Source organism: Festucalex cinctus, unplaced genomic scaffold (assembly GCF_051991245.1).
Source record: "Festucalex cinctus isolate MCC-2025b unplaced genomic scaffold, RoL_Fcin_1.0 HiC_scaffold_22, whole genome shotgun sequence".
NCBI classification, from domain to species: Eukaryota; Metazoa; Chordata; class Actinopteri; order Syngnathiformes; family Syngnathidae; genus Festucalex; species Festucalex cinctus.
Genome location: NW_027520269.1, coordinates 1,295,789 through 1,319,664, shown reverse-complemented (window position 1 = coordinate 1,319,664; position 23,876 = coordinate 1,295,789). Strand labels below are relative to the sequence as shown.

The window sequence follows — 23,876 nt, the reverse complement described above, 5'->3', positions numbered from 1 at the left end:
GACTCATAAATATTTAAACTGATAATTTTTTTCAGTCATATCACCCAGCCCTTTGTTGTGGTCCATTTAAATAATTGATTCAATATGTAAAAATATAGAAGACATTTGTACATACTGTAAAAAATTGTGGCGTTTAAAGATGAATGTTTACAAGCAACAAATGTTACAATAAGTTTTGAATATTGAAATGAATCGTATCGAATTGAAAATTGTATCGTTCCCAAACTTAATCGAACCGTATCGAACCGTTCTGTTCTGAAAGATAATCGTTTTTCAATCGAATCGCAACCTGTGTATCAAGATACATATCAAATCGGCCTCATGTCAGAGATTCCCACACCTAATGTATATATACATACATACATATATATATATATATATATATATATATATATATATATATATATATATATATATATATATATATATATATATATATAGGGCTGTCAAAGTTAAAGCGTTAATAGGTTAATTAATCACAGAAAATTGTTGCATTAATCACGTATTAACACACTTGAGCCTTTAACGTAACCGCGGATGGTTACATTGAAGGCTGAGTAGGTCAGTGATTAATATATATATATATATATATATATATATATATATATATATATATATATATATATATATATATAGGGCTGTCAAAGTTAAAGCGTTAATAGGTTAATTAATCACAGAAAATTGTTGGTCAATGCATGGCATTTCCTATGCCTGTTGTTCTAAAATGAGTGGGTGACTCCAGTTGGTGTGCTCGGTGGTAGATTTCGCTTTAAAAAACATCCCGATGGGACTTTAGATAAAACAAAAGTAATTTGCATTTAATTAATTAATAATTGCTGAATTGCACCCAGTTGATATGTTGCTGTTACCAAGTTTACATCAGTATTTAGCACGTTCTTTGGATACAATTCCGTACATGCATTTAATCAATGTTTGCAAATGACATTCAGATTATAAAATGCATTCATGTCAAAATATTACGGACTTTTGTATTTTATATTGTGCAAGTAATTTAGCTGATTAATTGTGACTAATCATAAAAATTATGAACAGAATTGGTGACAAAGGGCAACCTTGGCGGAGTCCAACCCTCACTGGAAACGAATCCGACTTACTGCCAGCAATGCGGACCAGACTCTGGCAACAGTCGTACAGGGACCGAACAGCCCGTATCAGGGGGCCCGGTACCCCGTACTCCCGAAGCACCTCCCACAGGACTCCCCGAGGGACACGGTCGAACGCCTTCTCCAAATCCACAAAACACATGTGGACTGGTTGAGCGAACTCCCACGCACCCTCGAGGACCCTACCGAGGGTGTAGAGCTGGTCCACTGTTCCACGGCCAGGACGAAAACCACACTGCTCCTCCTGAATCCGAGATTCGACTTCCTGACGGACCCTCCTCTCCAGCACCCCTGAATAGACCTTACCAGGGAGGCTGAGGAGTGTGATCCCTCTGTAGTTGGAACACACCCTCCGGTCCCCCTTCTTAAAAAGGGGGACCACCACCCCGGTCTGCCAATCCAGAGGCACCATCCCCGATGTCCACGTGATGTTGTAGAGGCGTGTCAACCACGACAGCCCCACAACATCCAGAGTCTTGAGGAACTCCGGGCGGATCTCATCCACCCCCGGGGCTGCCACCAAGGAGCTTTCCAACCACCTCAGTGACTTCAGCCCCAGAGATAGGAGAGCCCACCTCAGAGTCCCCAGACTCTGCTTCCTCAAAGGAAGACGTGTCGGTGGAATTGAGGAGGTCCTCGAAGTATTCCCCGCAAAGATTCACGACGTCCCGAGTCGAGGTCAGCAGCACACCATCGCCACTAAACACAGTGTTAATGGTGCACTGCTTTCCCCTCCTGAGACGCCGGATGGTGGACCAGAATTTCCTCGAAGCCGTCCGGAAGTCGTTTTCCATGGCACCGAACTCCTCCCATGTCCGAGTGTTTGCCTCAGCAACTGCCGAAGCCGCGTTCCGCTTGGCCAGCCGGTACCCGTCAGCTGCCTCCGGAGTCCCACAGGCCAAAAAGGCCCGATAGGACTCCTTCTTCAGCTTGACGGCATCCCTTACGGGTTCGAGGATTGCCGCCGCGACAGGCACCGACCACCTTACGGCCACAGCTCCGATCGGCCGCCTCAACAATGGAGGCGCGGAACATGGCCCATTCGGACTCAATGTCCCCCGCCTCCCCCGGGACAAGGGAGAAGCTCTGCCGGAGGTGGGTGTTGAAACTCTTTCTGACAGGGGATTCCGCCAGACTTTCCCAGCAGACCCTCACAATACGTTTGGGTCTGCCAGGTCGGACCGGCATCTTCCCCCACCAACGGAGCCAACACACCACCAGGTGGTGATCAGTTGACAGCTCTGCCCCTCTCTTCACCTGAGTGTCCAAAACATGCGGCCGCAAATCTGATGACACGACTACAAAGTCGATCATCGAACTGCGGCCTAGGTGTCCTGGTGCCAAGTGCACATATGGACACCCTTATGTTTGAACATGGTGTTCGTTATGGACAGTCCGTGACGAGCACAGAAGTCCAATAACAGAACACCGCTCGGGTTCCGATCGGGGGGGCCGCAATCACGCCCCTCCAGGTCTCACTGTCATTGCCCACGTGAGCGTTGAAGTCCCCCAGCAGGACGAGGGAGTCCCCAGGGGGAGCGCTCTCCAGCACACCCTCTAAGGACTCCAAAAAGGGTGGGTACTCTGAACTGCTGTTTGGTGCATATGCACAAACAACAGTCAGGACCCATCGCCCCACCCGAAGGCGGAGGGAGGCTGCCCTCTCGTCTACCGGGGTAAACCCCAACGTACAGGCGCCGAGTCAGGGGGCAATAAGTATGCCCACACCTGCTCTGCGCCTCTCACCGTGGGCAACTCCAGAGTGGAAGAGAGTCCAACCCCTGTCGAGAGGACTGGTACCAGAGCCCAAGCTGTGTGTGGAGGAAAGTCCGACTATGTCTAGTCGGAACTTCTCCGCCTCACACACCAGCTCGGGCTCCTTCCCTGCCAGAGAGGTGACATTCCATGTCCCAAGAGCCAGCTTTTGTAGCCGGGGGTCGGTCCACCAAGGTCTCCTCTCTTGGCTGCCACCCAGCCTACACTGCACCCAACCCCTTTGGCCCCTCCCACCGGTGGTGAGCCCGTGGGAAGGGGGACCCACGTTGCCTTTTCGGGCTGTGCCTGGCCGGGCCCCATGGGTGCAGGCCCGGCCATCAGGCGCTCGCCAACGAGCCCCACCTCCGGGCCTGGCTCCAGAGGGTGACCCGCATCCGGGCAAGGGAAACGTAACTCCAAATATTTTATTCATCAAAAGGGGTTTTTGAGTCGTGCTTAGTCTGGCCCCTCACCTAGGACCTGTCTGTCATGGGTGACCCTACCAGGGGCATAAAGCCCCAGACAACATAGCTCCTAGGATCACTGGGACACGCAAACCCCACCACCACGGTAAGGTGCCGGCTCACGGAGGGGACTTTAGATCTTCTCTGTTTTGTGATATCAGTATGCAATTACAAACTCATTCGGTGGATTTTTATTGTATGAGCCAGAACCCGGACCTGCAAACTAATATCCTGATTTATTCCACAAATCCTACAATCCCAGACATGTTTTCTCTTTTTTTTTGTTCACTTTACCTGATGCCTGGTCCACCATGCGAAAGGCACAGAGTTCCCAGAGTTTCTGGAGCCTCTTCGTCTTCCTCTGGCCATTCTCCTTGTTTCGTAGAACTTCCTTCATCTGCACAAGGTTGTGCTCCAAACTTTGCTTGAGCTCATTCAGCAAGCCAGGGGGCATGGCCAGCTCCCCCCAATGGAATTGGTACGAAGAGGCCTTGAAGGAAAAGATGGTGGGGGCTGATGAGTTGATGAGTTCCGCTAGCATGGACTCGCTGGAAGACAGATCCAGCATGACAGGTGGCAGAGACTGAAGGGAATCCAGTTTCAGCAAATGTGCGTCAGGATGATTGTGAGGAAGGACGTCACTCAGGAAGCGGCGCAGCTCACAGAGAAAGAAGAGCGGCTGGGATGAGCCTGAAACTTTGGTGCTTTTGAGAGATGAAATTGATAGTTCAGAATGATTGGAACATAGGTTTGCATTAAAAGGGCATAATGAAATGTGGAACAACCTGATATTATCTTCACAAGAGAAAAGAAGAACTTGAGTCATGCTGCTGCTGCTTGTATTTCCGGCCATAAGTTCTTTCAACTTTTTTCCTATGACAAGTACACTTGGGTGAGCGTGCATAGGGGTGAAAATGTACTAGTATATTAAGATATGGAGTAATATAAAATGATATCAAAGGATAACACTGAAAATACTAGTCTTTAGCCTTGTCAGATTGTGATTTTACAAAGGCAAAGGCTACAACTACATTCTATGAGCATTTATTTCACTATAATAGTGCAAAATTTCCCATCATGCTCTTGGGAGAGATCTCCAAAATTAGATGTAGCAGATGTTTGCTACAGTTACCTATGTGTGTGCTGTAATTAATGTAGGAAAAATGAGAAAATCAGGAGCATCACTAGGTTTTATGGAAAGCCCGTAGGACAAAGCTGGGCAAACTCGCTCATCGCAGGTCGGAGTACTGCAGGTTTTGGATGTTTCCGTTCTCCAACACAGCGGATATATGATCAGATCATCAGCAAGGTCTGCAGAAGCAGCTGTTGATTGGAATCAGCTTGTGTTGAAAGAGGGAAACCTCCAAAACCTGCAGGACTTTGGTTCTTGAGGACTGAGTTTGCTCACCCCTGCCCTAGGAGATGCACGGATGGACACATATAAAGGGAATACAATACTGTGTAAACATTAATGTCATAATTACACTTCAAGTGTTATTTCTCAGTATTTGCATATGGTACACAAACACAGGGTGCAATGGTGCAGATAGCCAATGTTACAGTCGGTACCTCGGTTTTTGGGCTACAGTTTTGGTTTGGTTTTTGGTATGTGATTTGTAAAAAAGAAGATAAATACTTTTTCCCCAAAGATTTTTTATGTTGCTTCTCTGTAAAAATGGAATTGCACAATAATAATAATAATAATAATAATAATAATAACTAGAAAAATTCCCGTGGAAATTTTGGATGTGACTGCTGACTCTTGCAAGGTGGAAAGCCGAATGCACTGCTCCATTCTGGGTCAATTCCTACATGTTAACTTTGCATTAGGATTAGCATGTTAAGCTAACATTAGCATTAGTGTGATAACTTAGCATGACCATTAGCATGCTAAGCTAACATTAGCATTAGCATGCTAACTTAGCATTAGCATGCTAACTTAGCATTAGCATTAGCATGCTAATTTAGCATTAACATGCTAACTTAGCATTAACATGCTAACATAGCATTAGCATTCTAACTTAGCATTAGCATGCTAACGTAGCATTAGCATGCTAACATTAGCATTAGCATGCTAACTTAGCATTAGCATGCTAGGCTAACATTAGCATTAGCATGCTAACTTAGCATTAGCATACTAATTTAGCATTAGCATGTTAACTTAGCATTAGCATGCTAACTTAGCATTAGCATTACAAATTAGCATTAGCATTCTAACTTAACATTAGCATGCTAAGCTAACATTAGCATTAGCATGCTAAGCTAACATTAGCATGCTAACTTACCATTAGCATGCTCACTTAGCATTAGAATGCTAACTTAACATTAGCATGCTCAGCTAACATTAGCATGCTAACTTAGCACTAGCATGCTCACTTCCTGTTGAAATCAGGTCACTTCCTGTTGAAGTCGGGTCACTTCCTGTTGATTTTAGGTCAGTTCTGGGTCACTTCCTGTTGAAATTATGTCACTTCCTGTTCAAATTAAGTCACTTCCTGTTGATATCAGGTCATTTTTAGGTCATTTCCTGCTGAAATTAAGTCACTTCCTGTTGAATTTAGGTCTGTCTGGGTCACTTCCTGTTTAAATTAGGTCAATCCCTGTCATACCTAATCAATTGGCCAAGATGGCCGCCACTCAGGGGCCGAGAATCCTGGGTGCACCTCAACAATTGGACAAGATGGCCGCCACTCTGTGTGCGCGAAGTGGTGCTGAAGTCCCTGGCCTAGCGAATCAATTGACCAAGATGGCCGCCGCTCTGTATGATGATGATGATGAAGCTTTATTACAGACTCGAAGTCCAAACACACACAGACCAATAAAAAAAAAAAATAAAGCAGAAATACATACATATCAATATACACTAAGAAGCATTATATAAAAGACAACAGTACCAATGTTTCCAGAACTGGGACTGATATCGTATAGCACTTCGACAGATGTTTGACAAATGTACAATAATTTCATTGTTCGAATCATTTAACCGACAGACAAATTTAAACATTAAATTTCTCAATGTTGCCTGCAGTGTGTTAACTCTTTCAGTTACAAACATTTCACTTGCACTAGACCATCGAGGTCGATTTAATAGTACTCTCAGTGCATCATTATAAGCTATCTTAATTTTTTGTAAGCTAGTTTGGGTATAATTTAACCACAAATGGGCCGTATACAGAGGAGTACAATATGCTCTGAACAGCGACAGCTTCACCTCCTTAGTGCATGCATAAAACTTACGTCTAAGCATATTTGCCTGTACATATAAAACCCGGCGCTGCCTACAAATATCATCGTCATCAGACATTTTGTCCGTAAAGAAATGGCCAAGATACCTGACTTTATCACAAGATAAAAGATCATTATTCAGAAGCCTGAAAGTTGGAAGATTAAGATTTTTATCCTCCTTTGTTCGACAAATCATTACTACACTTTTAGTAGTATTATACTTAATATCATGATATACCCCATACTCTGAACATTTATTTAGCATCTGTTGGAGACCTGCACTGCTGGGAGAAAAAATCACCAAATCATCTGCATACATAATATGATTTACTAATAAATTTCCAATCATACAACCAGTTTTGCAGGCCCCCAACTGTTTGGAGAGGTCATCCATATATACATTAAATAATAGTGGGGAAAGAATTCCCCCTTGCCTCACCCCATTACTAACACCAAATGGGGCTGAGACGCTACTCCCCCATTTTACTTGCATAGTTTGATGGCCATACCAGTATACCAGGATCCTCAGCAAGTATTTTGGCACACCTCTTCGATCTAGTTTTTCAAATAGTTTTCTATGATTAATTCGATCAAATGCTTTAGAAGCATCTATAAAGCTCAAAAGGACAGTGGAATTATTACTTTTATACTGGTTGATCATTTCCTTTAAAGCATAAATACACATATCTGTACTGTGTTTACCTTTAAAACCAAATTGATTATCCGTGGTTTTTATGAAGTCTTTCAGCCTGAGCAGCAAGATTTTTTCCAGAACCTTAGACAATACACTGGCTAGTGCTATCGGCCTGTAATTATCAAGGCTGCCCACTTTACCGGTTTTATCCTTGATTACCGGCACCAGCATAACAGACAGCATCGAATCTGGAAGAATGCCATGGAACAAAAGGCTTGTAAAGCATAAAGCAAGAAGTGGAGCCAACCTCTGACTCGCATATTTAAGATGTTCAGCAGAAACCTGGTCCATACCACTCACTTTATCATTTGGCAGAGAGGTAATTGCCTCAGACACTTCTTGTGACGTAATCACTAAGGAATCATTATAATCAACATAATCCACTCTGTATGGTTCACTCAGAATACAATTAAATAAGGTACTATAATGCTTTTGCCAGAGAGCTACAATATTATCAGATCCAGATATTCCTTCGATAGTGCTAGGTAAAATTATCTTACTATTATTAATAACTTTTACTTCTTTCCAGAAGTCAATAGCATTATTCTTTAAAAGCTTCTCCGCCAAAGAGTCAGCCCTCAATGTCTGCTCATTTCTACAGATAAAACGTATAGCATATTTATACCTTGCATTAGTTTGCTTCTTCTGCTCGAATACTAGCCCTTGTCTTGGCCGACCTGCCCTATCCCAAGCTCGAGTGGCTTCACAAGCCTCAGCATAATATCCTGCTACATATTTATTCCAGCCAGGCCTGGCTTTATACCCCTTATTTTTACATTTATGGAGGTACATGCCAGCTTCATAAAGAGCCTTCACAATATCATTATACATTTGACATATTTCATTCTTATGTGATGTATTTTCACACACTGTCTGATCACACACAATAGCACCTTTTGGTAAATTGATTTCATTTAACAGCTTATCCGTCATAGTGGAATAAAATAAATGGTCTTCCTCACACAGGGTTGCCCAATCCAGTACTCCTATGTTGACAGAATTCTTATGACAAGATAGAGATGGAATATTTTCAATGTCAATCTCTAAAACAACAGGTACATGATCTGATAAAACAACATCATACAAGATGCTCATTGAGACGATAGAAGCATGTGCATCAGCTGTGCTCAGACAGTGGTCCAACCATGATGTTGTATGCCAGGCCTCACTAATATATGTATAGCTATCAGCTGCTAGCAGCTCCTTACTTGACAGTACCAAGTGGGCATCTTGACAGAACTGAGTCAAGTGGCTGGCGAATAATGAACATTTATCCGAAATATCTGCATTCATATCACCAATTATAAAAATAGCAGAAGAAGCATTACTTTGAATAAAAGAATTAATAAAAGCTAATTTATCTAAATAATCATCCTCATTAGCATAGCATTCATATGGTGTATATACATTCAGTATGAGAAACGTTTTGCCCCCAAGATTAACTTGAACAGCAACACACCAGTCAACATCAAGTCTCATCACCTCAATGGAGGAGTCCAATTTCTTATTCCAGAGAAGGGCCACTCCACCAGGGATCCTCCCCCTAACGATTCCCGTACCAAGGTCCCTGGTGGACTCTCCAACTCCATGGAAGTCAGAATTAAAAGAATTCAAATTTTCCAAGTCTTGTTTAGCTAAAAAAGTCTCCTGAAGGCAAAGAATATCACAGGATTCCAGTAAATTGTCAACAACTATGCGGCGAGCTTTGTCACCTGCGTTTTGTCCTAAACGCAGGCCACGGCAGTTGTATGACATGACACGAAAAGCCATATAGTCGTACTAATCAGTGCCCACAACAACAGCAGGCTCACTCCGTCCCAGCGCCGCATATGCATTGCTCCAACGGATCCTACGAGACTCATAAAACCGCCGAACAAGTGCCCCTTCTGGCCACAGTTGCGGGTCATACATCTCCCCAATTTCCTTACATTCAGCAGACACTTTAAATGATCCGTACCTACTGTTAGGCGTAGCGATCTTCTGACAGGTAACCTCACGGCAAAGTTTTTCCTTCAGATATACCGAGAGGGTCTCGGCATCCAATTCGGGTGAAAACTTGGAGGCAAAAACACTCACCAGCTTCGTCCGCACCGTTATGATGCTACCTGTAGCTCCTGTACCCACGATCGTTTTCCCGGGGTTTCTTTTTTGGTGTGCATTCAACTTAGTTGGAGGTTTCTCCGGAGCACGGCGTCTTGTTTTCTTAACTACATGTGTCCACGCAGCAGAGCCGGGAGGGGAAGTTACTTCCCGGGAACCACTAGACGTCGTACTTCTCTCTTGTACGGCGCCTTCAGTCACGTCGCTCGAAAAGGCCACCTGTCCATACACCTCCTCCTGCACGGACATGGTTGGCCCAGCGACCGGGCGCACAACTCCACCCGTCACCGGGGCAGACGAATCCCCACAGCGACCCGTTTTAGAAGATCGCTCGAGGACAGAGACGCGACAGTTTATGTCTTTAGATCAACTTCGAAGCTCTTCACTCACATCTGCTTGCAGCTGTGTCACGTCTCAAAGCGCAAACTTCCGTGTATATCTGTTCCATTTTTCGGAGCAGACTTGAAATATCCATGTTGTTGAAAGTCACCGGTGGCAAATCATCCAAGTAGTGCGACACGAATCTAGGGATATTCTCCCCACATTCATTCAGCACCTTGAGGCAACTTTTGATGTTGTTGACGTCTTTTTGTGCCCCTTTATGAAGAACGTTCCTCTGCGTGGTTGAGCAGAGTTCAAACAGGAGACGCTTCGAGGCTTCGATTGTCTCCGAGTCGAATGCATTAGTAGCCAGGGTGACAATCTCGTCCTGGGTCATCAATTTGATTTTAATTGCGAGGAAATTGAGCAGTTCATCCTCCACAATAATTTTACCATCAACAGTTCGATAGACCTCAGGCATTAACCGAGATTTTCCAAAACCTGAGAGAGCTGATTTTCGCGCTGCAGACTCAGCCGCCATATTGACTCAGGTAGTCGTATGGTATGGAAAGTAGTGTGAGAATCCCTGGCCAAGCTAATCAATTGGCCAAGATGGCCGCCACTCTGTATGGGCAGTAGTGTGAGAATCCCTGGCCAAACTGGCTGCCGCTCTGTATGGACAGTAGTGTGAGAATCCCTGGCCAAGCTAATCAATTGACCAAAATGGCCGCCGCTCCATGCGGGCAGAAGCCGAGAATCCTGGGTGCACCTCAACAATTGGCCAAGATGGCCGCCACTCTGTGTGGGCAGTAGTGTGAGAATCCCTGGCCTAGCCAATCAATTGGCCAAGATGACGATATTAAACGAAAATAGGGAATGATCTGAAGAGTTTAAAATTCGAATGGTTTTAATTGATCAAGAAATGTGGAAGTTAAGCCATAATCACTAAACTGAAAATGGGTTACTTTCACTTTAACAAATATGCGCATTCACGCACACACATTTCCTAATTACCAGGTGGGCGAACATTTTGCTTCAATTGAGTTTTATGAGAAAGCGCACACCTCGAACAAAAGGCTCTCACGACTCAACGGTTTAAGATACAGATTTCAGACATGCCCCGTTAGAACGGCAAGGCTTTGGGGAACGCAAGCATGTTCTCATTTTTTAAGTCGGATAAAAAATGACCAAATTAGAGCAGGTTGAAAACGTGCGACTTTTAAAAAAATGACAAAAAAAGGCGGCGAAAATAACATGGGGCTCAATGGGCGAAAAAGTGCGACTTCCCCTCGCGTCAAGTCAAATAAAAGGTACTAAATGACACCTTTGCCGCACAAAAGTGGGTTTGTCAGAAAGAAGACCCTTGTGACTACAAAATATCCAAATTTGATGTTTACTGAGCAAATATTGTGGCCACGGTGACGAGTTGAAGTGAAATTTTTCGAAAGAATTTTTTTTGTCTCTCCACTCTAGCGCTGATTGCTCCACTCTAGCAAACGCAATACACACTAATGTAAAAAGCCTTTTTTTCTTCATTTCACACCCTGTCTTTGAACCCGCACAGGAGGGAGCGCTTACATTTCTTAAAAAAAATTTCGACACAGAGCTAAAGATGGGAAACATTGCAACAAAATGAGCTAAAAATCGTCTCAGTCGGCCAATGTATGTGCACGCAGCGTGGCTTCGAAAAAGGTGTTAAATTTGTCGATGTTTTTCCCCCTTCTCCATTCATTCCTATGGGACTTTTTGGCGGGTTTTTTGGGAAATTGCGTCGCCATGGTAACTCGAAATTCCGAAAAAAAATGGTTCCCCGCCGAGTCAGATCGAGACGCATCTTTTGATACCTCATTTATGCCGGTACGTTCAATGGTACGACCCGCATTTTGTCTGAAAAAATGTGAAGAATAAGACATAATAACTAGAAAAAAAAAAATTTCCCGTGGAAATTTTGGATGTGACTGCTGACTCTTGCAAGGCGGAAAGCCGAATGCACTCTGGGTCACTTCCTACATGTTAACTTTGCAGGAGGATTAGCATGCTAAGCTAACATTAGCATTAGCGTGCTAACTTAGCATGATCATTAGCATGCTAAGCTAACATTAGCATTAGCATGCTAACTTAGCATTAGCATGCTAACTTAGCATTAGCATTAACATGCTAACTTAGCATTAGCATGCTAACGTAGCATTAGCATGCTAAACTTAGCATTAGGAAAAAAAAAAAAAAAAAAATTAAAAAAAAAAAATTAAAAAAAAATAAAAAAATAAAAAATAAAAAATAAACTTAGCATTAGCATACTAACGTAACATTAGCATGCTAACGTAGCATTAGCATGCTAACTTAGCATTAGCATTAGCATGCTAACGTAGCATTAGCATGCGAACTTAGCATTAGCATGCTAACGTAGCATTAGCATGCTAACTTAGCATTAGCATGCTAACTTAGCATTAGCATTAGCATGCTAACATAGCATTAGCATGCTAACGTAGCATTAGCATGCTAAACTTAGCATTAGGAAAAAAAAAATAAAAAAATAAAAAAATACAAAAACAAAAAAAAATAAAATAAAAAAAAAAATTAAAAAAAAAATTAAAAAAAAAATAAAAAATAAAAAATTAAAAAAAACCTTAGCATTAGCATGCTAACGTAACATTAGCATGCTAACGTAGCATTAGCATGCTAACTTAACATTAGCATGCTCAGCTAACATTAGCATGCTAACTTAGCACTAGCATGCTCACTTCCTGGTGAAATCAGGTCACTTCCTGTTGAAGTCGGGTCACTTCCTGTTGATATTAGGTCACTTCCTGTTGAAATCGGGTCACTTCCTGTTGATTTTAGGTCAGTTCTGGGTCACTTCCTGTTGAAATTAGGTCACTTCCTGTTCAAATTAAGTCACTTCCTGTTGATATCAGGTCATTTTTAGGTCATTTCCTACTGAAATTAAGTCACTTCCTGTTGAATTTAGGTCTGTCTGGGTCACTTCCTGTTGAAATTAGGTCAATCCCTGTCATACCTAATCAATTGGCCAAGATGGCCGCCACTCAGGGGCCGAGAATCCTGGGTGCACCTCAACAATTGGACAAGATGGCCGCCACTCTGTGTGTGCAGTGGTGCTGAAGTCCCTGGCTTAGCTAATCAATTGACCAAAATGGCCGCCGCTCCATGTGGGCAGAGGCCGAGAATCCTGGGTGCACCTCAACAATTGGCCAAGATGGCCGCCACTCTGTGTGGGCAGTAGTGTGAGAATCCCTGGCCAAGATGGCCGCCGCTCTGTATGGGCAGTAGTGTGAGAATCCCTGGCCAAGATGGCCGCCGCTCTGTATGGACAGTAGTGTGAGAATCCCTGGCCAAGATGGCCGCCGCTCTGTATGGACAGTAGTGTGAGAATCCCTGGCCAAGATGGCCGCCGCTCTGTATTGACAGTAGTGTGAGAATCCCTGTCCAAGATGGCCCCCGCTCTGTATGGGCAGTAGTGTGAGAATCCCTGGCCAAGATGGCCGCCGCTCTGTATGGACAGTAGTGTGAGAATCCCTGGCCAAGATGGCCGCCGCTCTGTATGGACAGTAATGTGAGAATCCCTGGCCAAGATGGCCGCCACTGTGTGTGGGCGGTGGTGGGGAAATTCCAGGCGTGGATGACAACAAGCAGCTCTGATTGGCTGAGGCAGTTGCTGTGCAGAAGTGAGAGAGTGGGCAGAATAGCTCAAAAAGCACCATTTAAATAGCAGTTCATTACATGACATTTCATAAACAAAAATATTATATTGTGCTTTGATTTTTTTTTATTAAGCGAAAATAGGGAATGATCTGAAGAGTTTAAAATTCGAATGGTTTTAATTGATCAAGAAATGTGGAAGTTAAGCCATAATCACTAAACTGAAAATGGGTTACTTTCACTTTAACAAATATGCGCATTCACGCACACACATTTCGTAATTACCAGGTGGGCGAACATTTTGCTTCAATAGAGTTCTATGAGAAAGCGCACACCTCGAACAAAAGGCTCTCACGACTCAACGGTTTAAGATACAGATTTCAGAAATGCCCCGTTAGAACGGCAAGGCTTTGGGGAACGCAAGCATGTTGTAATTTTTTAAATCGGATAAAAAATGAGCAAATTAGAGCAGGTTGAAAACGTGTGACTTTTAAAAAAAATGACAAAAAAAGGCGGCGAAAATAACATGGGACTCAATGGGCGAAAAAGTGCGACTTCCCCTCGCTTCAAGTCAAATAAAAGGTACTAAATGACACCTTTGCCGCACAAAAGTGGGTTTGTCAGAAAGAAGACCCTTGTGACTACAAAATATCCAAATTTGATGTTTACTGAGCAAATATTGTGGCCACGGTGACGAGTTGAAGTGAAATTTTTCGAAAGAATTTTTTTTGTCTCTCCACTCTAGCGCTGATTGCTCCACTCTAGCAAACGCAATACACACTAATGTAAAACGCCTTTTTTTCTTCATTTCACACCCTGTCTTTGAACCCGCACAGGAGGGAGCGCTTACATTTCTTAAAAAAAATTTCGACACAGAGCTAAAGATGGGAAAAATTGCAACAAAATGAGCTAAAAATCGTCTCGGTCGGTCAATGTATGTGCGCGCAGCGTGGCTTCGAAAAAGGTGTTAAATTTGTCGATGTTTTTTTCCCTTCTCCATTTATTCCTATGGGACTTTTTGGCGGGGTTTTTGGGAAATTGCGTCGCCATGGTAACTCGAAATTCCGAAAAAAAATGGTACCCCGCCGAGTCAGATCGAGACGCATCTTTTGATACCTCACTTGTGCCGGTACGTTCAACGGTACGGCCCGCATTTTGTCTGAAAAAATGTGAAGAATAAAGAAAAATAAAAAGAATAACTAGAAAAATTCCCGCGGAAATTTTGGATGTGACTGCTGACTCTTGCAAGGTGGAAAGCCGAATGCACTGGTCCGTTCTGCAAAGTTAGCATTAATTGATCAAGAAATGTGGAAGTTAAGCCATAATCACTAAACTGAAAATGGGTTACTGTCACTTTAACAAATATGCGCATTCACGCACACACATTTCGTAATTACCAGGTGGGCGAACATTTTGCTTCAATTGAGTTCTATGAGAAAGCGCACACCTCGAACAAAAGGCTCTCACGACTCAACGGTTTAAGATACAGATTTCAGACATGCCCCGTTAGAACGGCAAGGCTTTGGGGAACGCAAGCATGTTCTCATTTTTTAAATCGGATAAAAAATGACCAAATTAGAGCAGGTTGAAAACGTGCGACTTTTAAAAAAATGACAAAAAAAGGTGGCGAAAATAACATGGGGCTCAATGGGCGAAAAAGTGCGACTTCCCCTCGCTTCAAGTCAAATAAAAGGTACTAAATGACACCTTTGCCGCACAAAAGTGGGTTTGTCAGAAAGAAGACCCTTGTGACTACAAAATATCCAAATGTGATGTTTACTGAGCAAATATTGTGGCCACGGTGACGAGTTGAAGTGAAATTTTTCGAAAGAATTTTTTTTGTCTCTACACTCTAGCGCTGATTGCTCCACTCTAGCAAACGCAATACACACTAATGTAAAACGCCTTTTTTTCTTCATTTCACACCCTGTCTTTGAACCCGCACAGGAGGGAGCGCTTACATTTCTTAAAAAAAATTTCGACACAGAGCTAAAGATGGGAAAAATTGCAACAAAATGAGCTAAAAATCGTCTCGGTCGGTCAATGTATGTGCGCGCAGCGTGGCTTCGAAAAAGGTGTTAAATTTGTCGATGTTTTTTTCCCTTCTCCATTTATTCCTATGGGACTTTTTGGCGGGGTTTTTGGGAAATTGCGTCGCCATGGTAACTCGAAATTCCGAAAAAAAATGGTACCCCGCCGAGTCAAATCGAGACGCATCTTTTGACACCTCATTTGTGCCGGTACGTTCAACGGTACGACCCGCATTTCGTCTGAAAAAATGTGAAGAATAAGACGTAATAATAATATTAAACGCTTTTTCTGGGTGGATAGTAATATGTGACTGCTTTGCAGCAGTCACATAACTAGAAAAAAAAAATTTCCCTTGGAAATTTTGGATGTGACTGCTGACTCTCGCAAGGCGGAAAGCCGAACGCACTCTGGGTCACTTCCTACATGTTAACTTTGCAGGAGGATTAGCATGCTAAGCTAACATTAGCATTAGCGTGCTAACTTAGCATGATCATTAGCATGCTAAGCTAACATTAGCATTAGCATGCTAACTTAGCATTAGCATGCTAACTTAGCATTAGCATGCTAACTTAGCATTAGCATTAACATGCTAACGTAGCATTAGCATGCTAACGTAGCATTAGCATGCTAAACTTAGCATTAGCATGCTAACGTAGCATTAGCATGCTAACTTAGCATTAGCATGCTAACTTAGCATTAGCATGCTAACTTAGCATTAGAATGGTAATTTAGCATTAGCATGCTAACGTAGCATTAGCATACTAACTTAGCATTAGCATGTTAACTTAGCATTAGCATTAGCATGCTAACTTAGCATTAGCATTAGCATGCTAACTTAGCATTAGCATGCTAATGTAGCATTAGCATGCTAACTTAGCATTAGCATGCTAACTTAGCATTAGCATGCAAACATAGCATTAGCATGCTAACGTAGCATTAGCATGCTAACTTAGCATTAGCGTTAGCATGCTAACTTAGCATTAGCATGACAAACTAGCATTAGCATGCTAACTTAGCATTAGCATACTAAGCTAACATTAGCATTAGCATGTTAAGCTAACATTACCATGCTAACTTAACATTAGCATGCTCAGCTAACATTAGCATGCTAACTTAGCACTAGCATGCTCACTTCCTGTTGAAATCAGGTCACTTCCTGTTGAAGTCGGGTCACTTCCTGTTGATATTAGGTCACTTCCTGTTGAAATCGGGTCACTTCCTGTTGATTTTAGGTCAGTTCTGGGTCACTTCCTGTTGAAATTAGGTCACTTCTTGTTCAAATTAAGTCACTTCCTGTTGATATCAGGTCATTTTTAGGTAATTTCCTACTGAAATTAAGTCACTTCCTGTTGAATTTAGGTCTGTCTGGGTCACTTCCTGTTGAAATTAGGTCAATCCCTGTCATACCTAATCAATTGGCCAAGATGGCCGCCACTCAGGGGCCGAGAATCCTGGGTGCACCTCAACAATTGGCCAAGATGGCCGCCACTCTGTGTGGGCAGTAGTGTGAGAATCCCTGGCCTAGCCAATCAATTGGCCAAGATGGCCGCCACTCTGTATGGACAGTAGTGTGAGAATCCCTGGCCAAGCTAATCAATTGGCCAAGATGGCCGCCGCTCTGTATGGGCAGTCGTGTGAGAATCCCTGGCCAAGATGGCCGCCGCTCTGTATGGACAGTAGTGTGAGAATCCCTGGCCAAGATGGCCGCCACTGTTTGTGGGCGGTGGTGGGGAAATTCCAGGCGTACATGACAACAAGCAGCTCTGATTGGCTGAGGCAGTTGCGGTGCAGAAATGAGAGAGTGGGCAGAATAGCTCAAAAAAGCACCATTTAAATAGCAGTTCATTACATTAAATTTAATAAACAAAAATATAATATTGTGCTTTGATTTTTTTTTATTAAGCGAAAATAGGGAATGATCTGAAGAGTTTAAAATTCGAATGGTTTTAATTGATCAAGAAATGTGGAAGTTAAGCCATAATCAATAAACTGAAAATGGGTTACTGTCACTTTAACAAATATGCGCATTCACGCACACACATTTCGTAATTACCAGGTGGGCGAACATTTTGCTTCAATTGAGTCTATGAGAAAGCGCACACCTAGAACAAAAGGCTCTCACGACTCAACGGTTTAAGATACAGATTTCAGAAATGCCCCGTTAGAACGGCAAGGCTTTGGGGAACGCAAGCATGTTCTCATTTTTTAAATCGGATAAAAAATGACCAAATTAGAGCAGGTTGAAAACGTGTGACTTTTAAAAAAATGAGAAAAAAAGGCGGCGAAAATAACATGGGGCTCAATGGGCGAAAAAGTGAGACTTCCCCTCGCTTCAAGTCAAATAAAAGGTACTAAATGACACCTTTGCCGCACAAAAGTGGGTTTGTCAGAAAGAAGACCCTTGTGACTACAAAATATCCAAATTTGATGATTACTGAGCAAATGTTGTGGCCACGGTGACGAGTTGAAGTGAAATTTTTCGAAAGAATTTTTTTTGTCTCTCCACTCTAGCGCTGATTGCTCCACTCTAGCAAACGCAATACACACTAATGTAAAAAGCCTTTTTTTCTTCATTTCACACCCTGTCTTTGAACCCGCACAGGAGGGAGCGCTTACAGCAGTCACATAATAACTAGAAAAATTCCCGCGGAAATTTTGGATGTGACTGCTGACTCTTGCAAGGTGGAAAGCCGAATGCACTGGTCCGTTCTGGGTCACTTCCTACATGTTTAAGCTAACATTAGCATTAGCGTGCTAACTTAGCATGATCATTAGCATGCTAAGCTAACATTAGCATTAGCATGCTAACTTAGCATTAGCATGTTAATTTAGCATTAGCATTAGCATGCTAACTTAGCATTAGCATGATAACTTAGCATTAGCATGCTAACGTAGCATTAGCATGCTAACGTAGCATTAGCATGCTATCTTAGCATTAGCATGCTAACTTAACATTAGCATTAGCATGCTAACTTAGCATTAGCATGCTAACTTAGCATTAGCATGCTAACGTAGTATTAGCATGCTAACAGCATTAGCATGCTAACTTAGCATTAGCATTAACATGCTAACTTAGCATTAGCATTAGCATGCTAACTTAGCATTAGCATGCTAACTTAGCATTAGCATTAGCATGTTAAGCTAACATTAGCATGCTAAATTAACATTAGCATGCTCAGCTAACATTAGCATGCTAACTTAGCACTAGCATGCTCACTTCCTGTTGAAATCAGGTCACTTCCTGTTGAAGTCGGGTCACTTCCTGTTGATATTAGGTCACTTCCTGTTGAAATCCGGTCACTTCCTGTTGATTTTAATCAGTTCTGGGTCACTTCCTGTTGAAATTAGGTCACTTCCTGTTCAAATTAAGTCACTTCCTGTTGATATCAGGTCATTTTTCGGTCATTTCCTACTGAAATTAAGTCACTTCCTGTTGAATTTAGGTCTGTCTGGGTCACTTCCTGTTGAAATTAGGTCAATCCCTGTCATACCTAATCAATTGGCCAAGATGGCCGCCACTCAGGGGCCGAGAATCCTGGGTGCACCTCAACAATTGGACAAGATGGCCGCCGCTCTGTGTGTGTGCAGTGGTGCTGAAGTCCCTGGCCTAGCTAATCAATTGACCAAAATGGCCGCCGCTCCATGTGGGCAGAGGCCAAGAATCCTGGGTGCACCTCAACAATTGGCCAAGATGGCCGCCACTCTGTGTAGGCAGTAGTGTGAGAATCCCTGGCCTAGCCAATCAATTGGCCAAGATGGCCGCCACTCTGTATGGACAGTAGTGTGAGAATCCCTGGCCAAGCTAATCAATTGGCCAAGATGGCCGCCGCTCTGTATGGGCAGTAGTGTGAGAATCCCTGGCCAAGATGGCCGCCGCTCTGTATTGACAGTAGTGTGAGAATCCCTGGCCAAGATGGCCGCCACTCTGTATGGACAGTTGTGTGAGAATCCCTGGCCAAGCTAATCAATTGACCAAAATGGCCGCCGCTCCATGCTGGCAGAAGCCGAGAATCCTGGGTGCACCTCAATAATTGGCCAAGATGGCCACCACTCTGTGTGGGCAGTAGTGTGAGAATCCCTGGCCTAGCCAATCAAATGGCCAAGATGGCCGCCGCTCTGTATGGACAGTAGTGTGAGAATCCCTGGCCAAGATGGCCGCCGCTCTGTATGGACAGTAGTGTGAGAATCCCTGGCCAAGATGGCCGCCACTCTGTGTGGGCAGTAGTGTGAGAATCCTTGGCCTCGCCAATCAATTGGCCAAGATGGCTTTGACAGCAGTCACATAATAAACGCGATTTTTCTGGATACTAATATGTGACTGCTCCGCAGCAGTAGCTTCGCTACTGCTTTGCGGGCAGCAGTCACATAACTAGAAAAATTCCCGCGGAAATTTTGGATGTGACTGCTGACTCTTGCAAGGTGGAAAGCCGAATGCACTGGTCCGTTCTGGGTCACTTCCTACATGTTAACTTAGCATTAGGATTAGCATGCTAAGCTAACATTAGCATTAGCATGCTAACTTAGCATTAGCATGCTAACTTAGCATTAGCATGCTAACTTAACATTAGCATTAGCATGCTAACTTAGCATTAGCATGCTAACTTAGCATTAGCATTAGCATGCTAACTTAGCATTAGCATGCTAACTTAGCATTAGCATTAGCATGCTAACTTAGCATTAGCATGCTAGCTTAGCATTAGCAAACTAACTTAGCATTAGCATGCTAACATAGTATTAGCATGCTAACGTGGCATTAGCATTAGCATGCTAACTTAGCATTAGCATGACAAACTAGCATTAGCATGCTAACTTAGCATTAGCATGCTAACTTAGCATTAGCATGCTAAGCTAACATTAGCATTATCATGCTAAGCTAACATTAACATGCTAAGTTAGCATTAGCATGCTAACTTAGCATTAGCATGCTCAGCTAACATCAACATGCTAACTTAGCATTAGCATTAACATGCTAAGCTAGCATTAGCATCCTAAGCTAACATTAACATGCTAACTTAGCACGAGCATGCTCACTTCCTGTTGATTTCAGGTCACTTCCTGTTGAAACAGGTCACTTCCTGTTGAAGTCGGGTCACTTCCTGTTGATTTTAGGTCAGTTCTGGGTCACTTCCTGTTGAAACTAGGTCACTTCCTGTTCAAATTAAGTCACTTCCTGTTGATCAGGTCATTTTTAGGTCATTTCCTGCTGAAATTAAGTCACTTCCTGTTGAATTTAGGTCTGTCTGGGTCACTTCCTGTTGAAATTAGGTCAATCCCTGTAATACCTAATCAATTGGCCAAGATGGCCGCCACTCAGGGGCCGAGAATCCTGGGTGCACCTCAACAATTGGACAAGATGGCCGCCACTCTGTGTGTGCGGAGTGGTGCTGAAGTCCCTGGCCTAGCGAATCAATTGGCCAAGATGGCCGCCGCTCTGTGTGGGCAGTAGTGTGAGAATCCCTGGCCTAGCCAATCAGTTGCCCAAGATGGCCGCCGCTCTGTGTGGGCAGTAGTGTGAGAATCCCTGGCCTAGCCAATCAATTGGCCAAAATGGCCGCCGCTCTGTATGGGCAGTAGTGTGAGAATCCCAGGCCAAGCTAATCAATTGGCCAAGATGGCTGCTGCTGTGTGTGGGCAGTCGTGTGAGAATCCCTGGCCGAGCCAATCAATTGGCCAAGATGGCCACCGCTCTGTATGGACAGTAGTGTGAGAATCCCTGGCCAAGCTAATCAATTGGCCAAGATGGCCGCCGCTGTGTGTGGGCAGTAGTGTGAGAATCCCTGGCCTAGCCAATCAATTGGCCAAGATGGCCGCCACTCTGTGTGGGCAGTAGTGTGAGAATCCCTGGCCTAGCCAATCAATTGGCCAAGATGGCCGCCACTCTGTGTGGGCAGTAGTGTGAGAATCCCTGGCCTAGCCAATCAATTGGCCAAGATGGCCGCCACTCTGTGTGGGCAGTAGTGTGAGAATCCCTGGCCTAGCCAATCAATTGGCCAAGATGGCCGCCACTCTGTATGGACAGTAGTGTGAGAATCCCTGGACAAGCTAATCAATTGGCCAAGATGGCCGCCGCTCTGTATGGGCAGTAGTGTGAGAATCCCTGGCCAAGAGGGCCGCCACTGGGTGTGGGCGGTGGTGGGGAAATTCCAGGCGTAGATGACAACAAGCAGCTCTGATTGGCTGAGGCAGTTGCTGTGCAGAAGTGAGAGTGGGCAGAATAGCTCAAAAAGCACCATTTAAATAGCAGTTCATTACATTACATTTCATAAACAAAAATATAATATTGTGCTTTGATTTTTTTTTTATTAAGCGAAAATAGGGAATGATCTGAAGAGTTTAAAATTTGAATGGTTTTAATTGATCAAGAAATGTGGAAGTTAAGCCATAATCAATAAACTGAAAATGGGTTACTGTCAGTCGTGTGAGAATCCCTGGCCGAGCCAATCAATTCCCGCGGAAATTTTGGATGTGACTGCTGACTCTTGCAAGGTGGAAAGCCGAATGCACTGGTCCGTTCTGGGTCACTTCCTACATGTTAACTTTGCATGAGGATTAGCATGCTAACCTAACATTAGCATTAGCGTGCTAACTTAGCATTAGCATGCTAATTTAGCATTAGCATGCTAACGTAGCATTAGCATGCTAACTTAGCATTAGCATGCTAACATAGCATTAGCATGAGAACTTAGCATTAGCATTAGCATGCTTACTTAACATTAGCATGGTAACTTAGCAATAGCATGCTAACCTAACATTAGCATTATCATGCTAACTTAGCATTAGCATGCTAACTTAGCATTAGCATGCGAACGTAGCATTAGCATGCTAATTTAGCATTAGCATGCTAATTTAGCATTAGCATGCTAACTTATCATTAGCATTAGCATGCTAACTTAGCATTAGCATTAGCATGCTAACTTAGAATTAGCATGCTAACGTAGCATTAGCATGCTAACTTAGCATTAGGATTAGCATGCTAACTTAGCATTAGCATGACAAACTAGCATTAGCATGCTAACTTAGCATTAGGATTAGCATGCTAACTTCGCATTAGCATGACAAACTAGCATTAGCATGCTAACTTATCATTAGCATGCTCAGCTAACATTAGCATGCTAACTTAGCATTAGCATTAACATTTTAACCTAGCATTAGCATCCTAATCTAACAATAACATGCTAACTTAGCACTAGCATGCTAACCTAACATTAGCATTATAATGCTAACTTAGCATTAGCATGCTAACTTAGCATTAGCATGCTAACGTAGCATTAGCATGCTTATTTAACATTAGCATGCTAACTTAGCAATAGCATGCTAACCTAACATTAGCATTATAATGCTAACTTAGCATTAGCATGCTAACTTAGCATTAGCATGCTAACATAGCATTAGCATGCTAATTTAGCATTAGCATGCTAATTTAACATTAGCATGCTAACTTAGCATTAGCATTAGCATGCTAACTTAGCATTAGCATTAGCATGCTAACTTAGTATTAGCATGCTAACTTAGCATTAGCATGCTAACGTAGCATTAGCATGCTAACTTAGCATTAGGATTAGCATGCTAACTTAGCATTAGCATGACAAACTAGCATTAGCATGCTAACTTATCATTAGCATGCTCAGCTAACATTAGCATACTAACTTAGCATTAGCATTAACATTCTAACCTAGCATTAGCATCCTAATCTAACAATAACATGCTAACTTAGCACTAGTATGCTCACTTCCTGTTGAAATCAGGTCACTTCCTGTTGAAGTTGGGTCACTTCCTGTTGATATTAGGTCACTTCCTGTTGAAATCGGGTCACTTCCTGTTTATTTTAGGTCAGTTCTGGGTCACTTCCTATTGAAATTAGGTCACTTCCTGTTCAAATTAAGACACTTCCTGTTGCTATCAGGTCATTTTTAGGTCATTTCCTAATGAAATTAAGTCACTTCCTGTTGAATTTAGGTCTGTCTGGGTCACTTCCTGTTGAAATTAGGTCAATCCCTGTCATACCTATTCAATTGGCCAAGATGGCCGCCACTAAGGGGCCAAGAATCCTGGGTGCACCTCAACAATTGGACAAGATGGCCGCCACTCTGTGTGTGCCCAGTGGTGCTGAAGTCCCTGGCCTAGCGAATCAATTGGCCAAGATGGCCGTCGCTCTGTGTGGGCAGTAGTGTGAGAATGCCTGGCCGAGCCAATCAATTGGCCAAGATGGCCGTCGCTCTGTATGGACAGTAGTGTGAGAATCCCTGGCCTAGCCAATCAATTGGCCAAGATGGCCGCCGCTATGTGTGGGCAGTAGTGTGAGAATCCCTGGCCGAGCCAATCAATTGGCCAAGATGGCCGCCGCTCTGTATGGACAGTAGTGTGAGAATCCCAGGCCAAGCTAATCAATTGGCCAAGATGGCCGCCGCTGTGTGTGGGCAGTAGTGTGAGAATCCCTGGCCTCGCTAATCAATTGGCCAAGATGGCCGCCGCTCTGTGTGGGCAGTAGTGTGAGAATCCCTGGTC

At 43.4% G+C, this 23,876-nt stretch overlaps 1 protein-coding gene across 1 annotated transcript in view; it reads right to left on the bottom strand.

The window, feature by feature from the left end:
• LOC144011015 (uncharacterized) overlaps positions 1-10,080 on the bottom strand; it is a 29,071-nt gene extending 18,991 nt beyond the window's left edge. The window contains exons 1-4 of the mRNA XM_077511552.1: positions 9,853-10,080; positions 9,536-9,692; positions 4,752-4,758; positions 3,638-4,047 (exon numbers count right to left, since the gene is read on the bottom strand). Coding sequence (XP_077367678.1) covers positions 3,638-4,047; positions 4,752-4,758; positions 9,536-9,692; positions 9,853-10,080 — 802 coding nt within the window. The remainder of the gene's footprint in view (positions 1-3,637; positions 4,048-4,751; positions 4,759-9,535; positions 9,693-9,852) is intronic.
• Positions 10,081-23,876: the final 13,796 nt, after the last annotated feature.